A 22,432-nucleotide genomic window follows, 5' to 3' on the forward strand; every position below is an offset into this window, starting at 1 on the left:
GTTTTGCCAATTTCGCTTTTGGTTTTCGAAGTTTGTACTACAAAATGGTTGCACTTGTAACCGCCGCTTTTACCCCTTTCCTTCCCCCTCTTAGCCTTGTTTTGGAATTGTTGTAATGCGCTTGTCGAACTTTTCGGCTGGGAAAACTCCACCCCCGTCCGTCACCGTCGGTTCGTTGCCTGGCCTCACCTGTCTTGACTTGGCCCAAAGAATTCGGTTCTTGCGGCTTGCAAGGCGTCTCGTTTTTCGGGTGTGCTTGTGCAACATCATAATAATTATTGATCTCTTGATTTTGTCTTTTGGTTTTCTCTCCCTTTGCTTCTTTTACTCTTCTCCTTCTGGGTTTCTCTGGTCTCTGGCTTCAAGGCCCTGTTGCAATTTTAATGACGCCCACGCCCACAGGACCCCCTTTTGTGGCATCATATATATATATAGTATATGGTGTGTGGTGTGTGTGTGTGTGTGTGTACGTGTCGGTGTTGCGGTTAGCAGTTCGTTGACTTGGCACCCAGTTGCCAACATTTGCCGGCCGATGATTTGTTGTAATGCCAGTTACCAGTTACCATCGACGACTCTAGGGGCTACACTGGTAGAAAAAAGGGGATTTTAAATCTTTAAGCAAGATATAAACAAAATTAAATTGAATCAATACATTTAGGCTTAAAAAATGTGATTGGTTTTTGATTGAAATAAAAGCAAGGGTGTCATAACTGACGTTATTCAATTTAATTTAAATTTTTGTATACCAAAATAAGCTAGAACTGCTTGGGAATTATAAAAGCTAACTTCCTTAAATTGCTGGGAAATAAACAGGCTGTAGAGTTACAGATTTGCTGCCTTGTAGCGTTAACTGTGGCTTAGCCTAATTTAAATTATTTTTCATTAAAATTTAGTCTTTAACTGCTTGGGAATTATAGATTCATTTTTAGCGGCAAAATGTCACATAAATGCTTTTTAAGTAATAATTAAATATTCTTTAATTATTAGTTTAACGAATTTCCTTCCAAATCCTTGAAAATAATTTTAAATAATATTTTTCCAAGTGCCTCTCGAAACCCCCCTCACTATTTTTACCATTTTTATTTGACGTAGGGTATTCTCTTGAAGGAGTGGCTTCTTGGGGATTTTTTTGTGGGGGTGGTGATGGCAAGGGTTTCCAGTTACAGTTACTGTTGCTTTTGCTGTAGCTGTAGCTACTGTAGCTACTGTGTTGTATAATCAAGGTCATCGAGCTTCAGTTTCAACTTGACTCCCCGTTCGGGACACTCATTCATAGCCGCCGCGCCGTGTCTCTCAGTTAGCCAGACGCCGACATTAGTACATACTTGTTACTTGTTACAGCAGCAGCACCACCCACTACCCCCATTAACCCACTGCAGCCCCCTATTAACCCAGCGATGGTACCGCCGTTGCTATCAACCCCCAAAAGCAAGGCGCGTCATCTCTCTCGCACTTGCACAAACAGAAAGAGACGGAGCGAAGGACAGCTGGCCAGCAGAAACAGCTGACTGCAGAGTATCTGTGTGCGTGGCTCTCTGCGAGTGTGTGTGTGTGTGTGTGTGTGTGCAACATGAATTCAAAATTTAATTAGGTCCCGTCCATTAATTGGGTTAATTGAAATGCCGGTAAAAGTCAACGCTTACGAATTAGGACGAATGTCACTCAAGCACAGGCACAGAGTCACAGGGACATCGATATTCGCAGGTTATTCAACGACGGAATAACCAGGTTTCAACTCGATTTTGGTTGAAATAGTTTCAATAATTGAAATTGAACGTAGAAGTGATGGAGAGCAGACGGTGTTAATTGTGTTCTGTTTCGTTTCCCCAGCAAATGGTTTAATGTAGTTTTCCATCTTAACTGACGGACAGACAGGTATAACTATTGGTCTCTTCAGGGCTTTAATTGGCGGCTAGAACTGGTCTATAATTGTGGGGAGCAGCTAAGGGAGATTGGTAGTAGTCAGGTAATTATAGGTATTAAGAAAATCAATAGTATTTATATATATTTATATTTGGAAAGAGCTTTAGGTTAATTTATAATTTATAAATAGCCTTGGGAGAGTGTTTATATTTGGGTTATTTCTTTAAGTATTTATTTTCTAACTATAATAAATTTTAGTTAATTAAGAAAAATTTTAGTTAATACGCAAAATCAACAGTTTCAACAGAAAATTCTTTCAGATAATTATAAATACCACAAAATCAATAGGTTCTATAAAAAATTATATTTAAAAATACAATAAAAATAATTTGTGATTTATAAATACGTTTCTTCTTATTATTTATTATTAATTAATTATTTATAAAACATGTTTTTCATACTTTTCTGTCTGGAATATTTATTTTATTAAAAGGTTGTGTAAACAAATATAACATATACATAACATACATAATACATTCAAGAATTTATTTAAGCCTGTCATATTCTAAATTGGCTAAAACTGGTACATAAATATGTCGCCATTTCAAAATATAACCTTGAAATGGTTTTAGCTTAAGTAAATGCCAAATCGGAATATTTATTTGTTATTATAAATGAAATCTTGCTTCTTTAAGTAACTAATTTAGAATCTTGTGTAATTAATTGACTAATTTAGTACTTTTTCTTAGTAATTTATCCTTTGACTATAACAGAAATATTGCTTATTTTGTTATTCAAAATATGGTTAGAGAGTTTTATAAAATTAAACTTAGTAAATATTTATATATTTTACTCCTTATTTAAAAAATACTTCCACTTAAAACTTGAATATACTTTGACCTTTATAAGGTAACACCGATCCGCTCTTGAGTTTCACTTTCCCTTTTCCCTCCTCACAAATTTTTCAAAGTTTATCTGTGCAAAGGTTGCCTTTTCATGTTCCTGTCTTTCTTTTTTTTCAAGTCAAACTGAAATGCAAATATAAACACAAATGGCAAATAGGCAATATTCAATCTTCTGCTGTTTTTGCCTCCTAAATCAGCTTCTTTTTATTTTTCTAGCAACAAGATTTTGCCAAAAAAGAAGTCGAAATTGAAAATGTATGCAAATAGAGGCGGGAAAGCTAGGGGGGAAAAACACCTACACAAACAGAAAGGTGTGGAAATCTCGCTACCCCGACTTGTGGCTCATTTAATTTTCGCACTCTTGGCGGATCCGGGGCAGATGTTAAATGAAATTCGAAATAAACGCTGCCATGTGTAGTTGCGGTTGGATTACACGGCGAGTTGGGGGCTTGGGGAATAAATGGGGATCTAAGCCCGGCTGAAATCTAATTTCCAATGTCTGCCAACTCTTTGGAACCACCTCACTCACCCCAACCTGACGAGCAGCTCTTCTCCTCGATTATTCGAAAAGGACTCCGCCATTGGAGTTTCCCTCTTTTGCATGACGTAGCAGATTATTTATTGTGTGAGGTTGTTGCTTAAGTATTTATGCAGAGTCCTCAGTTCTATGTTTGTATTTGTGTGCACTGAGAGAAGGAAAAGGGAGGTTTTTGGTTTTTAATTATTTAATTTATGAAATTAAATTGAGTCTTGTTTTGAAAATAAATTGATTAATATTTATAAAATATCGGAAAATATCGATATTTTAGTGCTGTATCGATATTTGACGCAAAAGTCGATTTATAATGCAATATTTCATCTTTGCAATATTTTTATGTTGAATAAATCGATAAACTGTCTGGAAAAATAAATAAAAAATATCAAAGAGCATGTTTAAAATATTTTATTATTAAAATATATATTATATTTAAATTCGATATTTATCAAAATTTTAAATTTCGCTTTATAAAATTTCAAAATATTTTTTAATATAAATTAAATAACATTTCTCGATGCTCTTCCTTTTTTCGATTTATAAAATTTAGATACATTAAAGTTTTCAATATTTTCGATATGAAATCAGACTTTTTTCCTTTCGATAAACATATAAAGTGATTCCTAAAATCTTTGCTGTTTCTCCACCTGTACCAAGGTGTGTGTATTTGTGTATTTGTGTGTCTGGCCTGGTTTGTTGTGTGTCCCAAAACCCACACTCCTCAACCCCACCGCCTCCTACCCCCTTGAATTTTCGCATGAGCAACAGAACACAACAGGAGCGAAAGGCAGGAGCGAGGGAAAAACGGGAGCGAGTGGAGCACAACAAAGTCCAGGAGTTGACTTTTATAGAGTCGCATGCACAATAAAGAAGTCTATTATCCTTTTTGCCAGCCAGTTTTGTTGCTGTTGTTGCCGCTGCTGCTGCTGTTGCTGCGACGAGGACTCCCCGGGATCGATATCCATTAGGAAAATTAAAATTGTGGCAGAGGCAATGAACGTAAAAAGCGGAAGCAGCCAGTCCGGCCAGTCAGCCAGTCAGTTCAGTCATTCAGTCAGTTAGTCATTCAGTTGGTTAGTAACTCAGTCATTCCGTCAGTTAGTCAGTCACCGAGGAAATACATAAAAAAGAAGGTCGACACTACTTGAAGAGTTTTCCAAGGATCAACTCGATTCGGGGGTTTTATACAATTTCTTTTCGGTTTTTTGTATGCGTTATATGTGAGGTTCTGTAACCTCTATATCCTGTCTAGATTCACCTTTGGCTTTCGTTTCCGGTAGTTTGAAACAACCAACAACAATTGCAGGACTTTCTCTGAAAAATTATTAAAATATTTTGAAAGATTTAAATTGACGTAAAATAACATAAAATATAATTATAATAGGAAAAAGGGTTGAAAATATGAAAATATATATTTCAAAAGCCTTATAAGCCCTTAAATAATTTTTCGACTTATGAATGCTTAAGCAATTAATATTAAAGGATATTTTTAATATATTATTTTCCATAATAATTAAATTACCTTCTAAACCTTCTTTAATTTAAGAGTATTTAATGATTTAACTTCCCTTTGCCTTATCCATTTTCACATCTATATTTTGTTGTGTATTGTTTATTGTTTATTTTGAATTAAGTTTCCATGCACACACTCCCCATACCCTTGTTGTTATTCTTCCTACTTTTTGGTAGGTGCTGCTGTTGTTGTAGGTGTCACTGTTGTTTTTGCCATTTTCCGAATGCCATTTTTGCAGCTGTCATTTGTGTGTTCTCTCTCCTCACTCTGCATTTTTCCATTGTGTTTTCTTATTTTTTCCATTCTCATATACTTTTTTTATTTTCTTTTTTTGGGCCAACGCGTGCGCGACATTTTCATTGTTAACGCTTTGTTGTTTTTAGTTTGTGGCTGTGTTTTTGTAACTGCCACCGCCACTGCCGCAGCCGCAGGAAAACTCATCTGTCATTCAAAGTCACAACAGCGTGCAATTTTCCGTTATCATGACTTTTTCAATTCCAATTTTCGGCTGCATCCGCACAAGCCAAAGTCCATCCCATCCATCTATAGCTAGCTCGATGCAAATTCCACACAATCGTTGCACATGTTTGCATTTCAATTTGATTGGAAAATATATTTCATTGCTAGCAGCAGCAGTCTCTCTGTGTGTTTGTGTGCGTCAGAATTCCAATATGCAAAGTCGAGCAAGCAAACCAAAAACCGAGAATCGAGAATCGAGAATCCAGAAGCGAGTATCCCAGAATTCAGAATGGAAAATTGAAAATTGAAAACCCAAAACCCTGAAAACCCACAACGAACAACGCAGTCAACTGTCAGTCAAGCGCGGCCTGTCGAGCTTTTGGCCTGCAGTTTGTTAAATGTTTAAGCAGAGGCTTTATTTTTCGGCCAGTGTCCCTCCCCCGGCTGCTTCGGGCCTCGAATTTTGCAATTGGAGCCCTGAATTTTAGACAGCCCCAACATAAAAAACCCACCCTCTATAGCTCCCCAGAAAACAGCAGCAGCAGCAGCCAGCAGCTTGTTGAATTTTTATTACGTGGCCAACCTGCACACATGTGGGATTGGGATCTTGTGCAAATTCAGCAAGGAGCGCATATTTAAGTTAAGGATGCAAGGCAAGGAGGTGATTGAAAAGTTTGTGAAATAGTAGGGAAAGTAAAGAAAATTATTAGAAATATAGAGGGGAAAATATATACTAAATGGAGAGTTTTAATTAACGTAGAAAAAAGTTTTAGGGTGTTTAAAAATAGTTAATATTTTGAAAAGTATGGGAGAACTACATTGGCACCTAATATTTAAAGATTCTGTGTTTAATTATTTTTATATATTTTTCTAGCCTAGAAAAATAACCTATATATATTTTGTCTATATTCTGATAAGCTCAACCCTATTTTAAGAGATATTTTTTTCCATCTACTAAGGTTCTTCTCAACTAATAAATTAAAACAAGCTTTAAACTTATAAAAACTGAACCTATAATTTCTTAAAATCCTTAAAACCACCCATGAACGAAGGCTCCTTCCGTATAGTACACGCATACATATCTGTAAACACACACATTCCCCCCCCCCAAACACACACTTTGAGGGTGTGGGTGTATGTGTTGAAATAGAAGGTCCACCGAGCGACCGCTTGAGCATCGCATCAGCTCAGTGGAGCATAATTTTTGCGGTTCCTTTTAAGTTTGCATATCAATCGAAAATTTATATGACGGTAAAGCTCCCCATTTCCATCTCTTTCACTCTGTCTGCCCCAAAGATTGCTATCTCTTTTGCGCTTCCTATAGCCGCAATGCAAATAGTAAATGGATCTGTGTGTGTCTGTGTTGTGTCTGTGTGTGTATTTGTGCGCGCGCATACATTTGCAAGTGGTTTATATGCAAATCCTGGAAAAGGAGGCTGAAAAAGGAAGAAAAGGAAGGGAACGGAAAGGCAAGGCAAGGAAAGGAAGTGGGTGAAAGGGGCGTATAGTAGAGCAGGTGAGGGTTACACATGCACAGCCAAACACACACACACAAAAACTCACATACAACTGTAAAAAAGGCGAATGCAAAAAAAGGCTGTATTTTTCCTACCTTTAAGTCGAGGTCCTTTCGCACAGACAAGTGTACTTTTGGTTTTGATTACAGCAGAGTTCAAAATAATAGGAAAATTAAAAAGATATATTACATTTTTTTAAATAGTAAATAGGGTTTTTTATTTTTAAAACAAATTAAAATGAGGTTTTAGTTTAAAATAACATTTGATATTTTAAACAATTTATCTGCTTTTCAAATGAATACGAACAAAATATTTTAAGGAATAATATATCCTTTAAGAAATATTTTAATAATAATAATAATTTAAATATCTAAAAAATTATTTTAAAGAAATTAATTCTTAAAGAAATATTGTATTAATAATAATAACTTAAGCTTATATAAGGTTTATTAACATAATTATAACTAAATTAAGGCACAGGATTGTAATTGTATAATTTTTACAGAAGTATATGTGACTTGTAACATATTAATAATATTTTAGAGGCTCTTTAGAAAGTAACAATATTTTTGTTTATATTTTAAAAATTATTATTAACTATTTTTATTTTTTAAACATATTTTTTAAAGCCTCTTTAAGGTTATTTTGCATCCTTGTTTGCATAGACTGTTGTGCGCCATATTAAAAATGGCGGCAAGCGGCTCAAAAAACCAGAAACAAGCTGTGCTTGCCTGCAACTTGTCTACTTGGGGCCATTGCCTCTCTCTCTCTACCCAGGACAGTGCCTCTCCACCCCCTCTCCACAAATAAAAAAAAAACCCCCTTGGCAAGCAACCCCCCTACTACCAAACCCCCTTTGGCTGTCCACCTGCCCCACTGGCACTTGCTACCCTTTTCTGTGGCCATTGTTTTTGGTCCTTGCTGTCCTCGTTGTTGTTGTTGTTGTTGTTGGCACCTGCCACCGAAGCTTTTGTTTGCCAATGTGTATGTTTTGTGTGTGTGTTTGCCACATGCCCGTTTTCTCCCTCATCTCTGTGTGTGTGTGTTTGTAGCGACAATTCTTAAGGGGAAATTTATGCAGAGTAGAAAAAGCAAAAACTGTGAACAGCCCAGGGAGCAGAAAGAGGAGAGCGACAAGGATAAAGGACGATGAAGGGTAAGGAAAGAAGAGTGAGGAAAAAATGGCGAACAAAAGTGCACAGCAGCAGCAGCAACGAAAGCAATAACAATGAACAAGTTAAGAATGGTGGCAGTCGGGCTTAGGAGACAGACTAAAGGTGCTACCTTAAAAATTTGGAAAAAATTTAATACAATTTAAAATGTTAATATATATATATAGTAATCAATAAAGTCAAGTTTTTTCTATTTTCTACAAAGGCTAAGGTTATTTTTAAAGTTTATTAGTTAAAAAAGAATTTTAAAATTAATTGTCCATATGATTTAGATCTAAAATAAATATATTAATACATTTAACAAAATATTTATTATACTCTCATAAGGAAAATATATATCTAAATTATCTAAAAATGTTAAAGCTTGACCTAAAATAATTTCCTATTAAGTCCTTTAGTAACTAACATCCTCTTTCCCATAAATAATAAGCCCCCAAAAGGTAGGGCACCAAAAAGAAAAGCAGCAGCAACCAAAGTTGGCTAACAGAACTTGGCTAACAAAACTTGTCTAGGCCATAAAGGAAGGCAACGACGAAGGACCCGGCGTGTCTGTCAGGTGTAGTAACCAAAAGGAGAAGTGGGGTATGGTTTTCAAGAGGAAAAGGACTCCCATCCAGCCGACTCTTGCCAGATGCTGATCCCTGGGATCTAAAAAGTCGAAATCATAAAGCATAAGGCCATAGTTAAGGCCCAGAGACCTGGCTTAGGCTTAGTACTTTCAGTTATTTAAAGGAGGCAACCCTTACAGGGATCAGTTGTCAGGGGCGTTTAACCCTTGACATATGGGCTAGATAAAAAATTGTCAAGTACTGCATATTAGCGATGCCATATTGTCATTAAGTTTAATGCGCGGTGCAAATGTAACGATTCGGTGAAATTTACTGGAAGCTGAAAGTCCTCTATAGAGCAGCCCCGAACAATAGCCACCCCGAGGGATAAACCCTCAAACACACACACACACACACAAGCACACACATCACATCGCATAATTGCAGGGCGCTGTTCCGCCCACATTTTGCCGATTTGCGATTTTGTGATTTTGCGTTCCTCGAAAGCTTTTGTGCGAATTGGCGCCTAATCAGGCGGAAGATTTGAATGAGCGAACAGTCAACACCCGCAAAAAGAAGTCCGGGGAGGGGATCCGGATTGGAACACTAAGTGTTGTCATTTTGGTGGCAATAAAAATATATTTTTGACAACCGCATGGAAAAAGTGTCGTCGTCATCGCCGTCGTCAGGACATGCGCTCGCTTGGATGCCTCGCGAGGAAATCAGCGGAGACGAGATGGGGGAAGAGAGAAAGAGAAGGGCGGAACAGGATGATGGAGGCGTGGCCAGACAGCGGCTGTTGTGATTCCCCGTTGACGACTCCAAAAAGGCACTGAAAGGAAAGTCAGGAAATATGGTTAAAGCGTGATACAATTAAAGTGACTCTAGGGGAAATATAGATTTAAAACATTAAGCAAATAGGGATTTGATATATATATATTTTTTAATAATTACAATAATATTTTATTATAAATATTTACTAAATAATATTTTTCAAGAATTAATACAAAGATTGGGTGTTCAAAAGCTTTAACATTTTCTCAAGATAAAATTATTATATTTTATTCTGAATTAATACCCTTTTCCCCTCCCAATTTTTCTCTCAGTGCACACTGCCAATGAAGTGTGTGTGCTCGGACAGGCGAAAAGACTTCCACTTGGCTTGGCCTTAGTGGGTGTTATGACTTCTGACCATCGAGTCATGTGCCAGTATGTGCCATAAATCATGTGACCAACTCTGTGACAGGCGGACAGTTGAAAGGGACACATACACACAGCCTCTGAAAAATAAATGAGGAAGCTAAAGAATGCTGAACATATATGTCATGAATCCTTTCTTTTCGTCTCCTCATTAGCCAGCCTCCGCCAGGTAATCGAGCAGCTCGGGCACGTGTCGAAGAAAGGATGCTTGAACCAGAAATCCAAGTTCCCCCTCACGAAAAATAAACAAAACTCCAAGAAAGAGTGAAAGTTTATACTCTTTTAATTAGCGCTAATGAGGAACGTAGGCGTGTTTTGATCCCTGGGGGGTTTTGGTGTCCTTCACGTATTGACTTACAGCCTTAAAAGAGTCGCGCAAATTTATTGTAGGCAATAATCCTTAAAGTTTAAGTTACATTCCAAAGATAAGCGGCAGGCCAAATGGCCTGGGCAACGTCCCTCCACGGAGTGCACCTCCATAAAAATACAAACCGAAAAACCAGACCAAAAGTTAAGAACACTGAAAGAAAATACTAATGAATGAGATTTTATTTTAAATGTGATTCAGTTTAGTTCTTCCTTTTATTTTCGATAATTCAGTTTCGAAATATCAAACAGAACTTCGATTTATTGCACACTTATCGACAGGTTAAAATATTAATTTACTTATCGATTTTCTCTATAAATATCAGTATCAATAATCGATATATTATTCTTAATACGCTTAAGCATTATCAAAGCATTATAAAAATATTTAAAAAATATTTCCTAAGTCGATAACTATTTTAATTTATTATATTTTTAAATTCTCAAATTCACTTAGTATTTTTTAGAGTGCACTGATACGTACTTGTGCATATATATTAAGGCCCATAAGGCCAGACGCCGTCGGGTCGCTTAATTGTTCAGCCCCGAGAGCTGGAACTCGAGCTCACCTGAACTTCGGCTCGGTTTTGTTTCAGTTTTTTATTGTTTTGCGGTGAGTCAGAGGGTTTTGGGACTGGACCCCGGGTCCGGGATGGCGTTATCAGTGCAGGTTTAACCGAACCTATAAACAACCGCGCGGAATGCCATGCATAAATGTCCCCAAATTAGATAAACATGGCGCCAATGCAATCGAAAGAGACCCCGGGACACGCACAGAGAATGGAGAATGGAGAACGAAGAACAGAGAAGACAAAATAAAATATAAATAAGGAGTGGGTTCAGCTCTCCTCCAGGTGATTCGGTCTGGGCGTGTTCTTTGTGGCCCAATTTTATCTTAATACCTTTCCTAATTTCTGCCCCTTCCCTGGGCGTCCTCATTTGAATAGAGTCTCTACTGTCTCCGCCTCTTTCTACAGCTGCCTAGTTGCAGTCTTCTCCCTCCTAGTCTTCTGGCAGCTTGTAGCCGCTTATCGGCGAACAAATTTTCGTTTTGATAACACCGCCGACGCCGTCTTGGACTTTGTGTAAATTGTAAGCCAGACACAACACAAAAAAAATTAAACAAAATAAAATAAAAAGAAAAGAAAAGAAAAGAGAGGAAAAACTGAGGGACTCGGGGTGGTACAAATTTAGTTTTCTTTTGATGAGATATTAGACATTTGCCCAAGAAGATATTCCCGGCTAATAGGCAATGTGGTTTCTTGGGAAAACTTGTGGAAAACAGATGTGAAAATGTGTGTTGAAGTTGATTGAGCATTGATCGTTCATACATTCAGATATATATGTATATATATTATAAATTTATATCTATAATAAATTAGTTTTTACTTTGGCTTATCACAAAATTTTGGTTTTACAGCTTTTCATTTGCATTTTACACGGTTTTCTTTTTGTTTAATATTGAAGGTTGTATTTAAAATATTTCTAATTTTTTTTTTGAAGATGCAGAGTTAAATTTAAAGCTGAAAAATATACAAATATAAATAAATAAATAAAATAAATAAATAAAATTTCAAAAATAAATGTTTGCGATAAGGTTGGGTTTAAGATTTATAGGTAGTTAGGCATTTTTTATGATTTCTTTGATTAAAGAAAGGTTTAAATTTAGTAGTTTTTAGGCACTTAATATTTCTTGAAATATTAACAAATACTATTTAATATTCAAGCAATCCAAATTTAATCAAATTAAGGATTTTAATACAGAATTTCACTTTTCCTTTAAAAACTAAATCCTTGTTGGCTTTCTAATATTAATTATACTTCACCCCCAGGTTAATAGTAATCCTTTGCCATTATCATTAACATTTCCATAACCCAATCCCCGGTTAATCCCTGACAGGACAAACAGGAGTTGTGTTTGGACAACATCCGATCGCCTCGTATTGAATTTCGCAACATATTTCATTGCTTAGAGGATAGAGATACAGATCCTGGACATCATCCTCTGCCCACTAGCCTGACTTTTAAAACTATTTTTCGTGACATGTGTTCGCGATGTCTGATAGCGGCGTAACCTCCCACCCCGTCCTGGCAATATCTATATATAAAAATAAAAATACAAATAAAATCCAACTGAGGCTGGCCGCAGTCAACGCGCACCCCTCGAAATTTCCTCGATTTGGGTTCGATTCGCAAGGGGCGGAAAAAGCCTAAGCGAGTCGAGTCATAAATTTCACTCTCAACAGAAGAAACACATGAATTGCATTTTGGGCAAACACAACCCCAAAGGAGTCCCAGTCCTAGAACCCATAGAGAACCCAGCCAGCGAACATGGAAAATGCACAAAATATTGCGCGTTAAATTCAATTTTCAGGGCCACCCTCTGATAGAGTTCCTTTTTTTCTATTTGGGGGAGGGATGTCCTTGCGGCTAGATGAGCCTTATTAGTTGATTACAGGATGCATTATCGTGATTATCGCGTATGCTGGCAAGTGTAGTTCGGAATTCATAAATGTAAGTCCTTTTTGCACTTCCTTTTCAAGCCAAAAAAGGGTGGTTGGTTGCTTCTATCCCGTGTGGGTGTAGGCCGAAAATTTACTGCTAATAGTTTGATTAATGGCCTCGAGTCAGTGGCTTAAAGTGAGCAGCCAGAATCCGGGGAAATTCTACTTACCACTCAGTCGTAAGCCCTATAATCATCATGTGTCCTGTGATTTGAGCCCATCGGCAGCGGCAGCTGCTGATTGATAAGATTTCACGGAGAGATGTAAATAGATTTTTGGGTCTTTGGAAAATTATAGGGAAAATGTTGCAATATGAAACAAATGCTGACATTTTTTGGACAGGGTTTTGTGAGAGCTATGATTATGTATTTAGTAGTTGGAAAATGTTTTAAGGTTGAATATATCAAAGGAATATTACGTATTCTAAGAGATTTAATTAAATTTTATAAAATTACATTATTTTCTTTCGGAAAAATATATATTTAGCTCTGGAAAATAATAGCTTATCCTTGTAACACGAACCTTAACCTTTTACCCTATGTGTTGACACTTTTCCCGCGATGGATTTCACAGTGGCGCCTCTTGAAATCCGATGCTATATGTAGCTATATATATATATTTTGGCAGCTGACTGAAAGGATCGACTGACCAAGGGACATTGCGTCCTGTGACAGCTGCTGCTGATGTGGCACACTTTTCAGCACTCTTTCCACACTTTTGATTTTGGGAGATCCTTCAGATCCTGATGCTGCCGTTCAGCGCAGTCGCGTGTTATCCTTGGAGGGTCCTCGACGGGCAGCAACCCCTTCTCTTCACAGTTGCCGTTTTTGTGGTCTCTGGATATATATACCATACCCATCTATATATTCCATTGGCATTCTGCTTTTATTGGTTTCTACAAATATTTAATGGATTTCAAGTGGCGTCTCTGTTGTTGCCGTTGTCGCTGGCACTTCATAATTTTTCTGTAAAGGGGTTGCCTTGCCCCTCCCTCCCTCTCTCTTGAAAGTAAAGTGAAGTGAAGTGCCTATATGGTTATATCGATACATGACTCATGTCAGCCAAACGAGAGGAGAGGATCTTTCGACGCCAGCTGCCGTTTGGAATTGGATCGGAAAAGGTAACAAAAGCAGGCTAGGCTAAAATTAACCACTGAAATCGGAAAATATTCAATTGTTTGGGTTTATTATTTGAAGATATCAATGGAACTACGGGGAAAATATATCTTTAAATGGGTAGAAATGGTTAAAAAGCAGCGTAAATATTGGGTATAGAAGTGTTCGGCTCGAGGGGGGGGGGAATTCAATTTCCTTCACTTTCCAGATCAGCACAAGAATTAATAAATAAATCACTCCCGCGCCGCAGTCAACGTAACCACCGTAGAAATAGCGAAAACGCGCAAGAGAAAATCACCACCAACGAAATGAAATAGTAGGCCGGGGGGGCGTGGTAACTTTCAATATAATATGAAATCGTATGATCCGCTTTATTCAGGTTCTAATTAGGAATTAAATAATGTACAAATTGGAGTGAGTGATCAAACTAGGAGAGCGGGAGCGGCCGCTCAGCGATGCGACGATCGGCCAGAGCCGAAGCACCCGCTAGAAGAGCGGGAGCGAGAGAGCGAGCTGAGGAGCTTTGAAGAAGCGGGAGCGCTTCGGAGTCGCGGGGGGCGGGAACATAAGCTCCTGACCTGAACATTCTCCCCCCCTTGCGAGGATACGCAGCAAAATATCAGAAGTCCTTCGCTCGAGAAAGTGTTGGAGTCGCTGAGCGGTCGTCGGCATGTAGAAGTGTGTGATGATCCTGTCCACACGACTGGCATCGGTCGTTACTACGGCAAGATCCTCCAGAATGGTGGTGGGCCAAGCAGTTGACGCAGTATTTCCTGTCGATGACTGCCTGGAGCCGTTTCTTCGCATCAAGCCGAAGAAAACGGTGGCACTTCCGAAGAGGATGGTTCCCTTGACAGACTCGGCATTGGTAGGATGAAATACCTCGGGAACGTCTGCTTTTGTTGTCGTTGTATGGAACCCAGTAGTTGACGGAGTCGGCCGCATTGGTCACTCGTGTAGAGAACGACGAAATCCGTTGGATAGGTGGAGATATTTGTCGGGTGTCATCACGAGGAATCGGAACACTAGAAGATGAGTCGCTTGGATGCAACAAAGTGTGATGCCGACCGTGACAAGTAAGACAATTGTGGGCGCTTGTGCAATTACGGAGTGGATGACCGCTTGCAAAGCAATTTAAGCACAACTGCTTTTTCTGGATATAAGATGATCGATCGACTATCGTCATCTGAAGGAAGCGTGGACACAAACGCACTGGATGGTTCTCTGCAGAACACAAATCGCATCTTTTGGACGTATGTAGAATCCTCGTACTAAAGGATTGTAGTACTCGTGGCGATGGGTTGGAACTTATCGGTTTAGATGAACGAAAACGTGTCACAGTAGGCTGGAGAGAATCTATGGCTTCCAGAGTTCTATAGCGCTCTGTTAGGAATGAATCAAGTTCCGGCCACGTAGGAATTTCGGTTTTTTGTTCGATGGATTGCTCCCATAATGAAAGCGTCAGCTTTGGAAGTTTTGTGGAGCACAAATAAACAAGGAGGCAATCCCAATTCTCAGTAGAAAGGCCGGAAATTCTCAGCGATGTTAGACAATTTTGGATTGTATTTTGCAGCTCCTTCAAGGCTGCCGACGATTCGCGTTCAATGGACGCCATGTTAAATAATTTCTTAAGTTGATTGTTTACTAACGCGCGTTTATTTTCGAAACGATCGTGAAGCGCTGACCACGCGGATTGGAAGCCATCATTGGTCAGTGGAGATTTAGAAACAATGGCGTGAGCTTCGCCGCTAGTTTTTGCGTTTAAGTGGAAAAGTTTTTCCACTGGAGTCAACCTGGAATTGTTTACATAAATGGCCGTAAACAGGTCACGAAAGGTGGGCCAGCGCAGATAATCTCCGTCAAAGATCTCGGTATCGCATGGCGGAAGACTGCAACCCCTGGAGAATGTCTCTGTCGGCGGAGCTGTTCTTGGCGGTGAAGTGGGGACGGACATACGTGCGATGTCTTCATTTAGCTTCGAAGCACATCTTTCGAACACCGCATAGCAGTGCTCATATTTGTTTTGCAGTAACGGAAGATTTCCGCTACCTTCGCGAAGAGCTGTTTTGGAAGCGGTTTCATACTCCCGTTCAACCTTTTCCCATAAGGCTTGTGTCTGATCCAGACGGATCTTTAATGTAAACAAGTTAGGCTCGGAAGAGGATGCCGTAAATATCTGGCTTTCAAATTTGCTAAGACGGTCACTAGTTTCTATGAACTCAAGCAAAATAACGTCTAAAGTGGTCTTGGCTTTGGATCTCAAATTACTTGCCGGTCCCGCGCCCGTGTTTCTCGGACTCGGTTCCCGCCTCGAACTTCCATCTATTGGAGGCGCTAACTGCGCTGCCTCCTTCTTCTGACTCGCGTCTTGCGGAATTGGTTCTTGTCCTTCCGACATTTTTTTGGATTGGATTGGCAAGAATATGCCGTAGAATTCAAATGTTAGACTTAGTTGTGGTCAATACCGTCAACTAAAATCGCCGAAATAGAAATGTGAGACGGTAAAAACGAAGCGAATATGGATGGCAGGAATATGCCGTAGAACTCGGATGGTAGATGGTGGATGGTGGAATTAACCAATCTCAGAATTACAAGTAAATAAACTGGAAAAAATTTACTTGACGTAGATGCGACGATAATCGAAAAATTATTTGTAGTGGAGCCAATATCAATTGGAGCAAATGCGACGAGAATCGAAATTTATTTGTATTTATAAATAATTGCGGAATGGAACTGCCGAGTTGTTTATTATTTTCGTATTTAATAATAACTCAATAAATGCAAAGAAAATATATATGGAGTACCCTTGACAATTGCGGATATTTAATCGCGTGCAAAAAAACTTTAAAAAGTATTAAATGAGCAATTAATTCGTTAATTATTAACAAAAATTATTAATTGTATGGAAAAAAGTAATTCGATCGGAATGGTGGGATCGGAACACCTGACACCTTTTTTCTCAATTCAATGTTCGTTGTAAAGAATGTAAAGCTCTTGGTTATGTATGTATGTATGTATATAGCGCACCAATAAAATGCAGAAACAAGACGGACACTGGCTTATAAAATTTTGTTTTAATATTTTATTCTTTATTTATTATGGTTTATTTTCTTGGTTCTCTTTATTTTTTTTAATGTTGTATGTAAATGTATGTGGAATGTAGAAAAATATAATATGGAATCATATATATTTGACCTGGAGAAAATATAATATGGAATAATATAATAATATATGTGTATATATTAGCAGCGGACTGTATTCTTTATTATTTGTAATTTTTTATTATCGGAATCTTAATAATTTTGTCTTTTTATATTGTGTAAAATAAAATCAATGTCTTTATGTAGACAGATGTATGGACATATGTATGTATGAATTTTAATTTTCTGTCGGAACCGTTTTGTACATTGATGTACGGATAAATGCCAATATGTAGAGGAAAGCGGACGAAAAAGAATATGGCGACGATCAAAACGGAGACGGATTGAAAATTGCAAAATGTAGGAAATGGAAAAAAAAAGCAATGGAAAATTCCTCAACTGCCGTTGTCAGGAAAACTCGCTCTTGGAGTCGACACGGAAATTAATCTTGCAGCAGAGTGACCGAAATTAATTGTTCGGACTCTGCTGAAGACCGGCAGTAAGGGGGCGACGGAATAATTCGTACTTATCTTGGAAAATATGAAACGCCGAGAACTGCTGGTGTGGATGGAAAAAAATCCGGAATCCAAAAATCCAAAATCCAATAAAATCCGGAAATCCAAAAAATCCACAAATCCGGCTCTGGAGGACCAAATGTTCGGCTCGAGGGGGGGGGGGAATTCAATTTCCTTCACTTTCCAGATCAGCACAAGAATTAATAAATAAATCACTCCCGCGCCGCAGTCAACGTAACCACCGTAGAAATAGCGAAAACGCGCAAGAGAAAATCACCACCAACGAAATGAAATAGTAGGCCGGGGGGGCGTGGTAACTTTCAATATAATATGAAATCGTATGATCCGCTTTATTCAGGTTCTAATTAGGAATTAAATAATGTACAAATTGGAGTGAGTGATCAAACTAGGAGAGCGGGAGCGGCCGCTCAGCGATGCGACGATCGGCCAGAGCCGAAGCACCCGCTAGAAGAGCGGGAGCGAGAGAGCGAGCTGAGGAGCTTTGAAGAAGCGGGAGCGCTTCGGAGTCGCGGGGGGCGGGAACATAAGCTCCTGACCTGAACAAGAAGTTTGAAGAGTTAAAAACATAATTATATATCGATATTTAATCGATACTATTGCGATTATTTGTGTTTAATCGATAATCTGATCGATATATTGGACTCTTGTACTCGGAGAAAGATACTTGTAAATTAATTACAATTTTATAGAATATTTTTCAGTAATATATTTTATTTATTTATTTAAAAATTCTATATGTGAAATATATTTAAAGAAAATTATTTTTCTTAAGTAAAACTCTCTAGAATTTTTCTGAAAAATCCTGCACCTAATTTACTTTCTGCTAAAGGACTCTAAACCAATAACTCCTGCCGGAATGTGTTTCCCTCCACCAACTCACACACACTTTATTCTATTCCCATTTCAATGAAGTTTTCAACAAGCGAATTTCTCTGCGATTCTTGCAGGCTTTTCATTATGAATCACCGTACAGAGCAGAGCAGCAAGTTACCCAAAAACGATCTCAGACACTTTCCCTCCGGAAAGTTGCCGAGGGAAATGAGGGAAAACCCTTAGGAAGCCGAGCATTAGAACAGCCATTAAAGTGTCTTAACTTTTTCAGGGGTTCGTTGTTGGCTGCCTTGGCTTATCCCGCACACACATACATTTCTTTTCTGAAAACTCCTCGAACAAAACTCTGGCAGTTAAAGGGGGTTTTTAGTTTCAACTTGTATAGTAAGGTTTATTCTTTCTTTTTTTGGGTTGGGCCCTGTTTTGTGGACTCGGGGTTAGTAAATTTATGATCCTAGTCGCTGGAATGACGCTGAACTTTTTGCTGCACACACACGGAACGTAACGAAGCGAACTTGGACTTGGCCATTGCCCGAGTATCATCTGCTTAATCACCAAAAATAGCCACCATATGGCACATGAAGGGAAAAAGCAACTTCAAAAGGAGTTGCCTTTTTTTTTTTGTTGTTCCCTGTTTTTCCCTTTTCCTCTGGCTTTTTGCACGCACCGTACGAATGTGTACAGTGTGTGTGCCAATAATTTATTCATATGCGCTTACAAGTCACTAATGTTGTTGCTGGCTGCTCCTGGCTTTTCTTGTTGCTGCCGCTCTTTTGCCGCAGACAATTTATGCACACTTTTGCGGAAAAGCCACAGGAACATATACAGTTTTTCCTTTTGGTTTCCAGCTACTGTTTTTCATGCGTTTTCAGGGAGTGTTCTTAAACGAAAAGAAATTAACCAAGGGCTGAGGAAAACTATGTAATAAAGAGTGTTGAAGTTTAACATTTAATTTAAAGTAATTTATATTTTTGTAAGTTAGTAATATACCTTTAAATACTAAAAAAGTATACCCCCAACATCTGCCCCTATATCTGATCATTTTAATTTTTTTGTAAGCTTTTCTCCGTCTTAAAAAAAGTACAGAAGAAATGTGCACTAAGCTGCTTACAGTGAGCTGTCGATAAGAGTGCGAGACTGGAGACTACAGACTGACTGCCAGCGGCGATCGCTCATGTGGGCCATAAATCATAAAGACGCGGCGACCTCCTTCCAGAGAGATCCCCGCCAGCGTCTCGGTCTGCGTCTCCGTCTCGGTTTCCGATTCCAAACCCAAGACTGCTGCTGCTCCTAATGTGCTTAAGGGACGCTTAAGGTTGTCCGCACGTCAGGAATTCGCGTCCCGAGCTGATAAGAAGTCGCAGCCCTACCTGGATTTGGGCTGGATTTTAGGTTCCCAGTTGCCAGTTCCAGTCTCGGACCAAGACCAAGACCAAGAGGTCCAGACGAAGACCCAGACTCGAGCTCGAAACTCAGAAGTGACCATGCAATACCAGAAGCCCGAAATCAATTGCGTATTTATTGGTCACAATCAATGCGGCGCGACAAGCAGTTGAGGGCAGGGAGAGAGTGGAAAGAGGGCAGGGAGAGGGTGCACAGGGAGAAAATGTTGTGAGAAAAAATATGTAAAGAAATTAGGAAAATAATACTTTTATTAATATAAGTTTACTCACAAATTTGCGAAGCATTTTAGAGAGGCTCGTAAGGCCTTAGGTATTGATTGCTTTTTAGCTTTAACAGCCTTGTCGATCTAGATATGTTTGTTGTTGTATTACATGAAAAACTAGTGACTTTATTAAATGGCTTTCATAAGATTTTAAGAAATTAATTTATTTAATTTAAGAATCAAATTAATACATTTAATGAGAATTAATAGGAAAATAAGAAAAAAGTCACAATATATTCTTTTCTACAAAAACCTCCTAATATTTCTCCCAGTGTACCTGAAATGAGCGTTTAATGATCACCCACCGCGTCGCCGTCGACGTCAACCGCAATAAGCCGGCGGCGTCAGCAGAACGCACCCATTTCATTACCAAATTCCGGGAGGATCTTCGTATCCTTTTGGCTTGTCGGTTGCGTCATGGCTGTGGAATGCCAGTGCCAGCCCCTCGATATGGTTATGGTGATGGTTTGCCCTCTACCTGTCTCTGCCTCGAGTGTAATCAGTTATAAATCACCCGTCGTAGTCGTTTTCGTCGTCTAGGAAGTGCTGTGCCGGCAACGTGCTGTGTTTCCTGTTACAAATTTCATATCCCAGTATGCACATCCCTGAGTTTACAGTCCTACGAAAGGGTGAGGATAATAGGCTCTTACCTAAGGTTCCTCAATGGCTTGCAATCGTTGTGTCATTGTCTACACTTGACTTTGTCTCTGTGCCTGGAAATTGATCTTTTAGCTGTTTTGAATGGAGTTTTGATGACACTAATTACTCATGTAAATATAGGGGAATTATAGGATGTTATTTCTAGGTATAAACTAGGGATATTTTTATAATAGTTACAATTAGATGAAGGATTAAGCTCTTTAAGTTACATTTATTTTGTTTAAGAAGTTGACAAAGTAAATTAAAATGTAAAAGAAAAGTTAAAAGAAAGTATCTTTACTTTTACAAAATATATAAATGCTTAATGTTCAAGTAAGTGTGCTTTATTTAGTGTTGATTGAGCCTAAGCCAGTCAATTGTAACTATTTAAAGCCTTAATAGCGCTTAGGATCCAACCCCGAAGATGGAAGACATTTGCAAAAAATGCGGGACCATTGCAATGTAAATACTGCATTCCTGACATAACACCCACGAGTTCTCGGTTAACTACCAAGGGTCCTCCGGAATCTCCATTACAGACTCCAGGATCAGTGCAAAGAACATCCTCTCCAAAATTATTCCAATACCATTTCTGACAGGTTTCAAGAGTAAGAATCCTTTTGCGAATTCCTAGAAGATTTTCAGGATAAAAGCTTCCTATACCCCAGATGTCAAAAGTAAGGTGAACTACCCCCCATCCAGTGGCAGCTGCAATAGTACCGGCAACAGGTTCCTTTGTGGCCAAGGAGATTGGTTGTACATTGTCGCCAAATACCAGAGGATTGCTCAATCGCAGGACAGCAATGTCGTTCCGATAGAATTCCTTTACTTTGAAGCCTGGATAATGCACTTTCTTCTCCAAACCATAGACAGTTCCATTAAATCTGGATGTGGATCCAACGCTAACGGAGAAGGCATGAGTGTCTATTTCCTTATTGTCATTCGAAAAAAAGCAGTGAGCAGCAGTGATGATGGTCCTGTTGTCGTATATGGAGCCACCGCATTGGTGCTCTCCATTAAGCTGCAAGGATACCTGCCAAGGAGCCTCTTTGATGTCGGTGTATATTCCATCAATTATGCGGGGATACACTCGAGGAAGATGTCCTGCAGACAGGAAGCTGGGTGTCAGTAGCAAAAGTAGACACTTGATGAACATCTTTGCCTTTTTTGTTTAGAACTTCAGATCGCAATGTCTGCGCTGCCGTTGGGTTTGTCTTTTATAGGAAAAGGAGTGTCTTACTATCTAAATTAACTTTTTCTTTATTTAGTTTGGAATTTTAATTTATTTTGCTTAAACAATTTATGTGAGGCACTTGAAGATAAGATAAGGTAAAGTGAGACAGATAACAGTGGGACTTAATTGTTGAGGGTAAATAATTGGACTTTAAAAAGGGAATACAATGTAAGACATATTATTTTCTTGAATTTTGCATACGCCTTGTCCCTCTGTTTCTTTTCCTGAAACCCCAAGAATTCCATAATGGTTTCCCTGCAGTTTCAGCAACCCAAAAAATATAAATAAATTCAAATCGCACAATAAAATTACCTTTGTTTAGTGTTAATTGAATTTCCAACAATTGTATTTGGAAAATACGTTTCCCTGCTGCTTTTCCCAACCCCTAATTATTGAGAAAAACCAAACATACTCGAGCTTGGGTAATTTTTATCACCAAAATCATACTCGGCAGGAAATCGAAAAGTCATCTACACTCACAGAACACTACTCTCCGTGAGTAGCGTTTATTTTTCCCCCGAGCAAGTTTGCCTCGCTTTTGGTAATTCCCATCAACTATTTTCCCAGGCAACCTGTGACCTGTGACCCTGGCTGGCTGTTCCCTGTTTCCCCCCTGACTGGCAAAAACCTCCCATTCAATCACCATAAACATTCGCCACCGCTGCAAGTGCACCGCATGTGTCCCAGGA

At 38.7% G+C, this 22,432-nt stretch overlaps 1 protein-coding gene across 1 annotated transcript; it reads right to left on the minus strand.

Annotated features, from left to right (window-relative positions):
* Positions 1 to 20,721: 20,721 nt before the first annotated feature.
* LOC108079572 (trypsin delta-like) lies at positions 20,722 to 21,681 on the minus strand. The gene has a single exon (XM_017173916.3). The coding sequence runs from the start codon at positions 21,663 to 21,665 to the stop codon at positions 20,883 to 20,885; it is 783 nt and encodes a 260-aa protein (XP_017029405.1). The 5' UTR covers positions 21,666 to 21,681; the 3' UTR covers positions 20,722 to 20,882.
* Between the last annotated feature and the right edge of the window lie 751 nt (positions 21,682 to 22,432).

Source organism: Drosophila kikkawai, chromosome 2L (assembly GCF_030179895.1).
Source record: "Drosophila kikkawai strain 14028-0561.14 chromosome 2L, DkikHiC1v2, whole genome shotgun sequence".
Lineage (NCBI taxonomy): Eukaryota > Metazoa > Arthropoda > Insecta > Diptera > Drosophilidae > Drosophila > Drosophila kikkawai.

What these genes read in the sequence shown, in the direction of transcription:
- LOC108079572 (XM_017173916.3), bottom strand. Translation starts at nt 21,665, where the DNA reads ATGTTCATCAAGTGTCTACTTTTGCTACTGACACCCAGCTTCCTGTCT.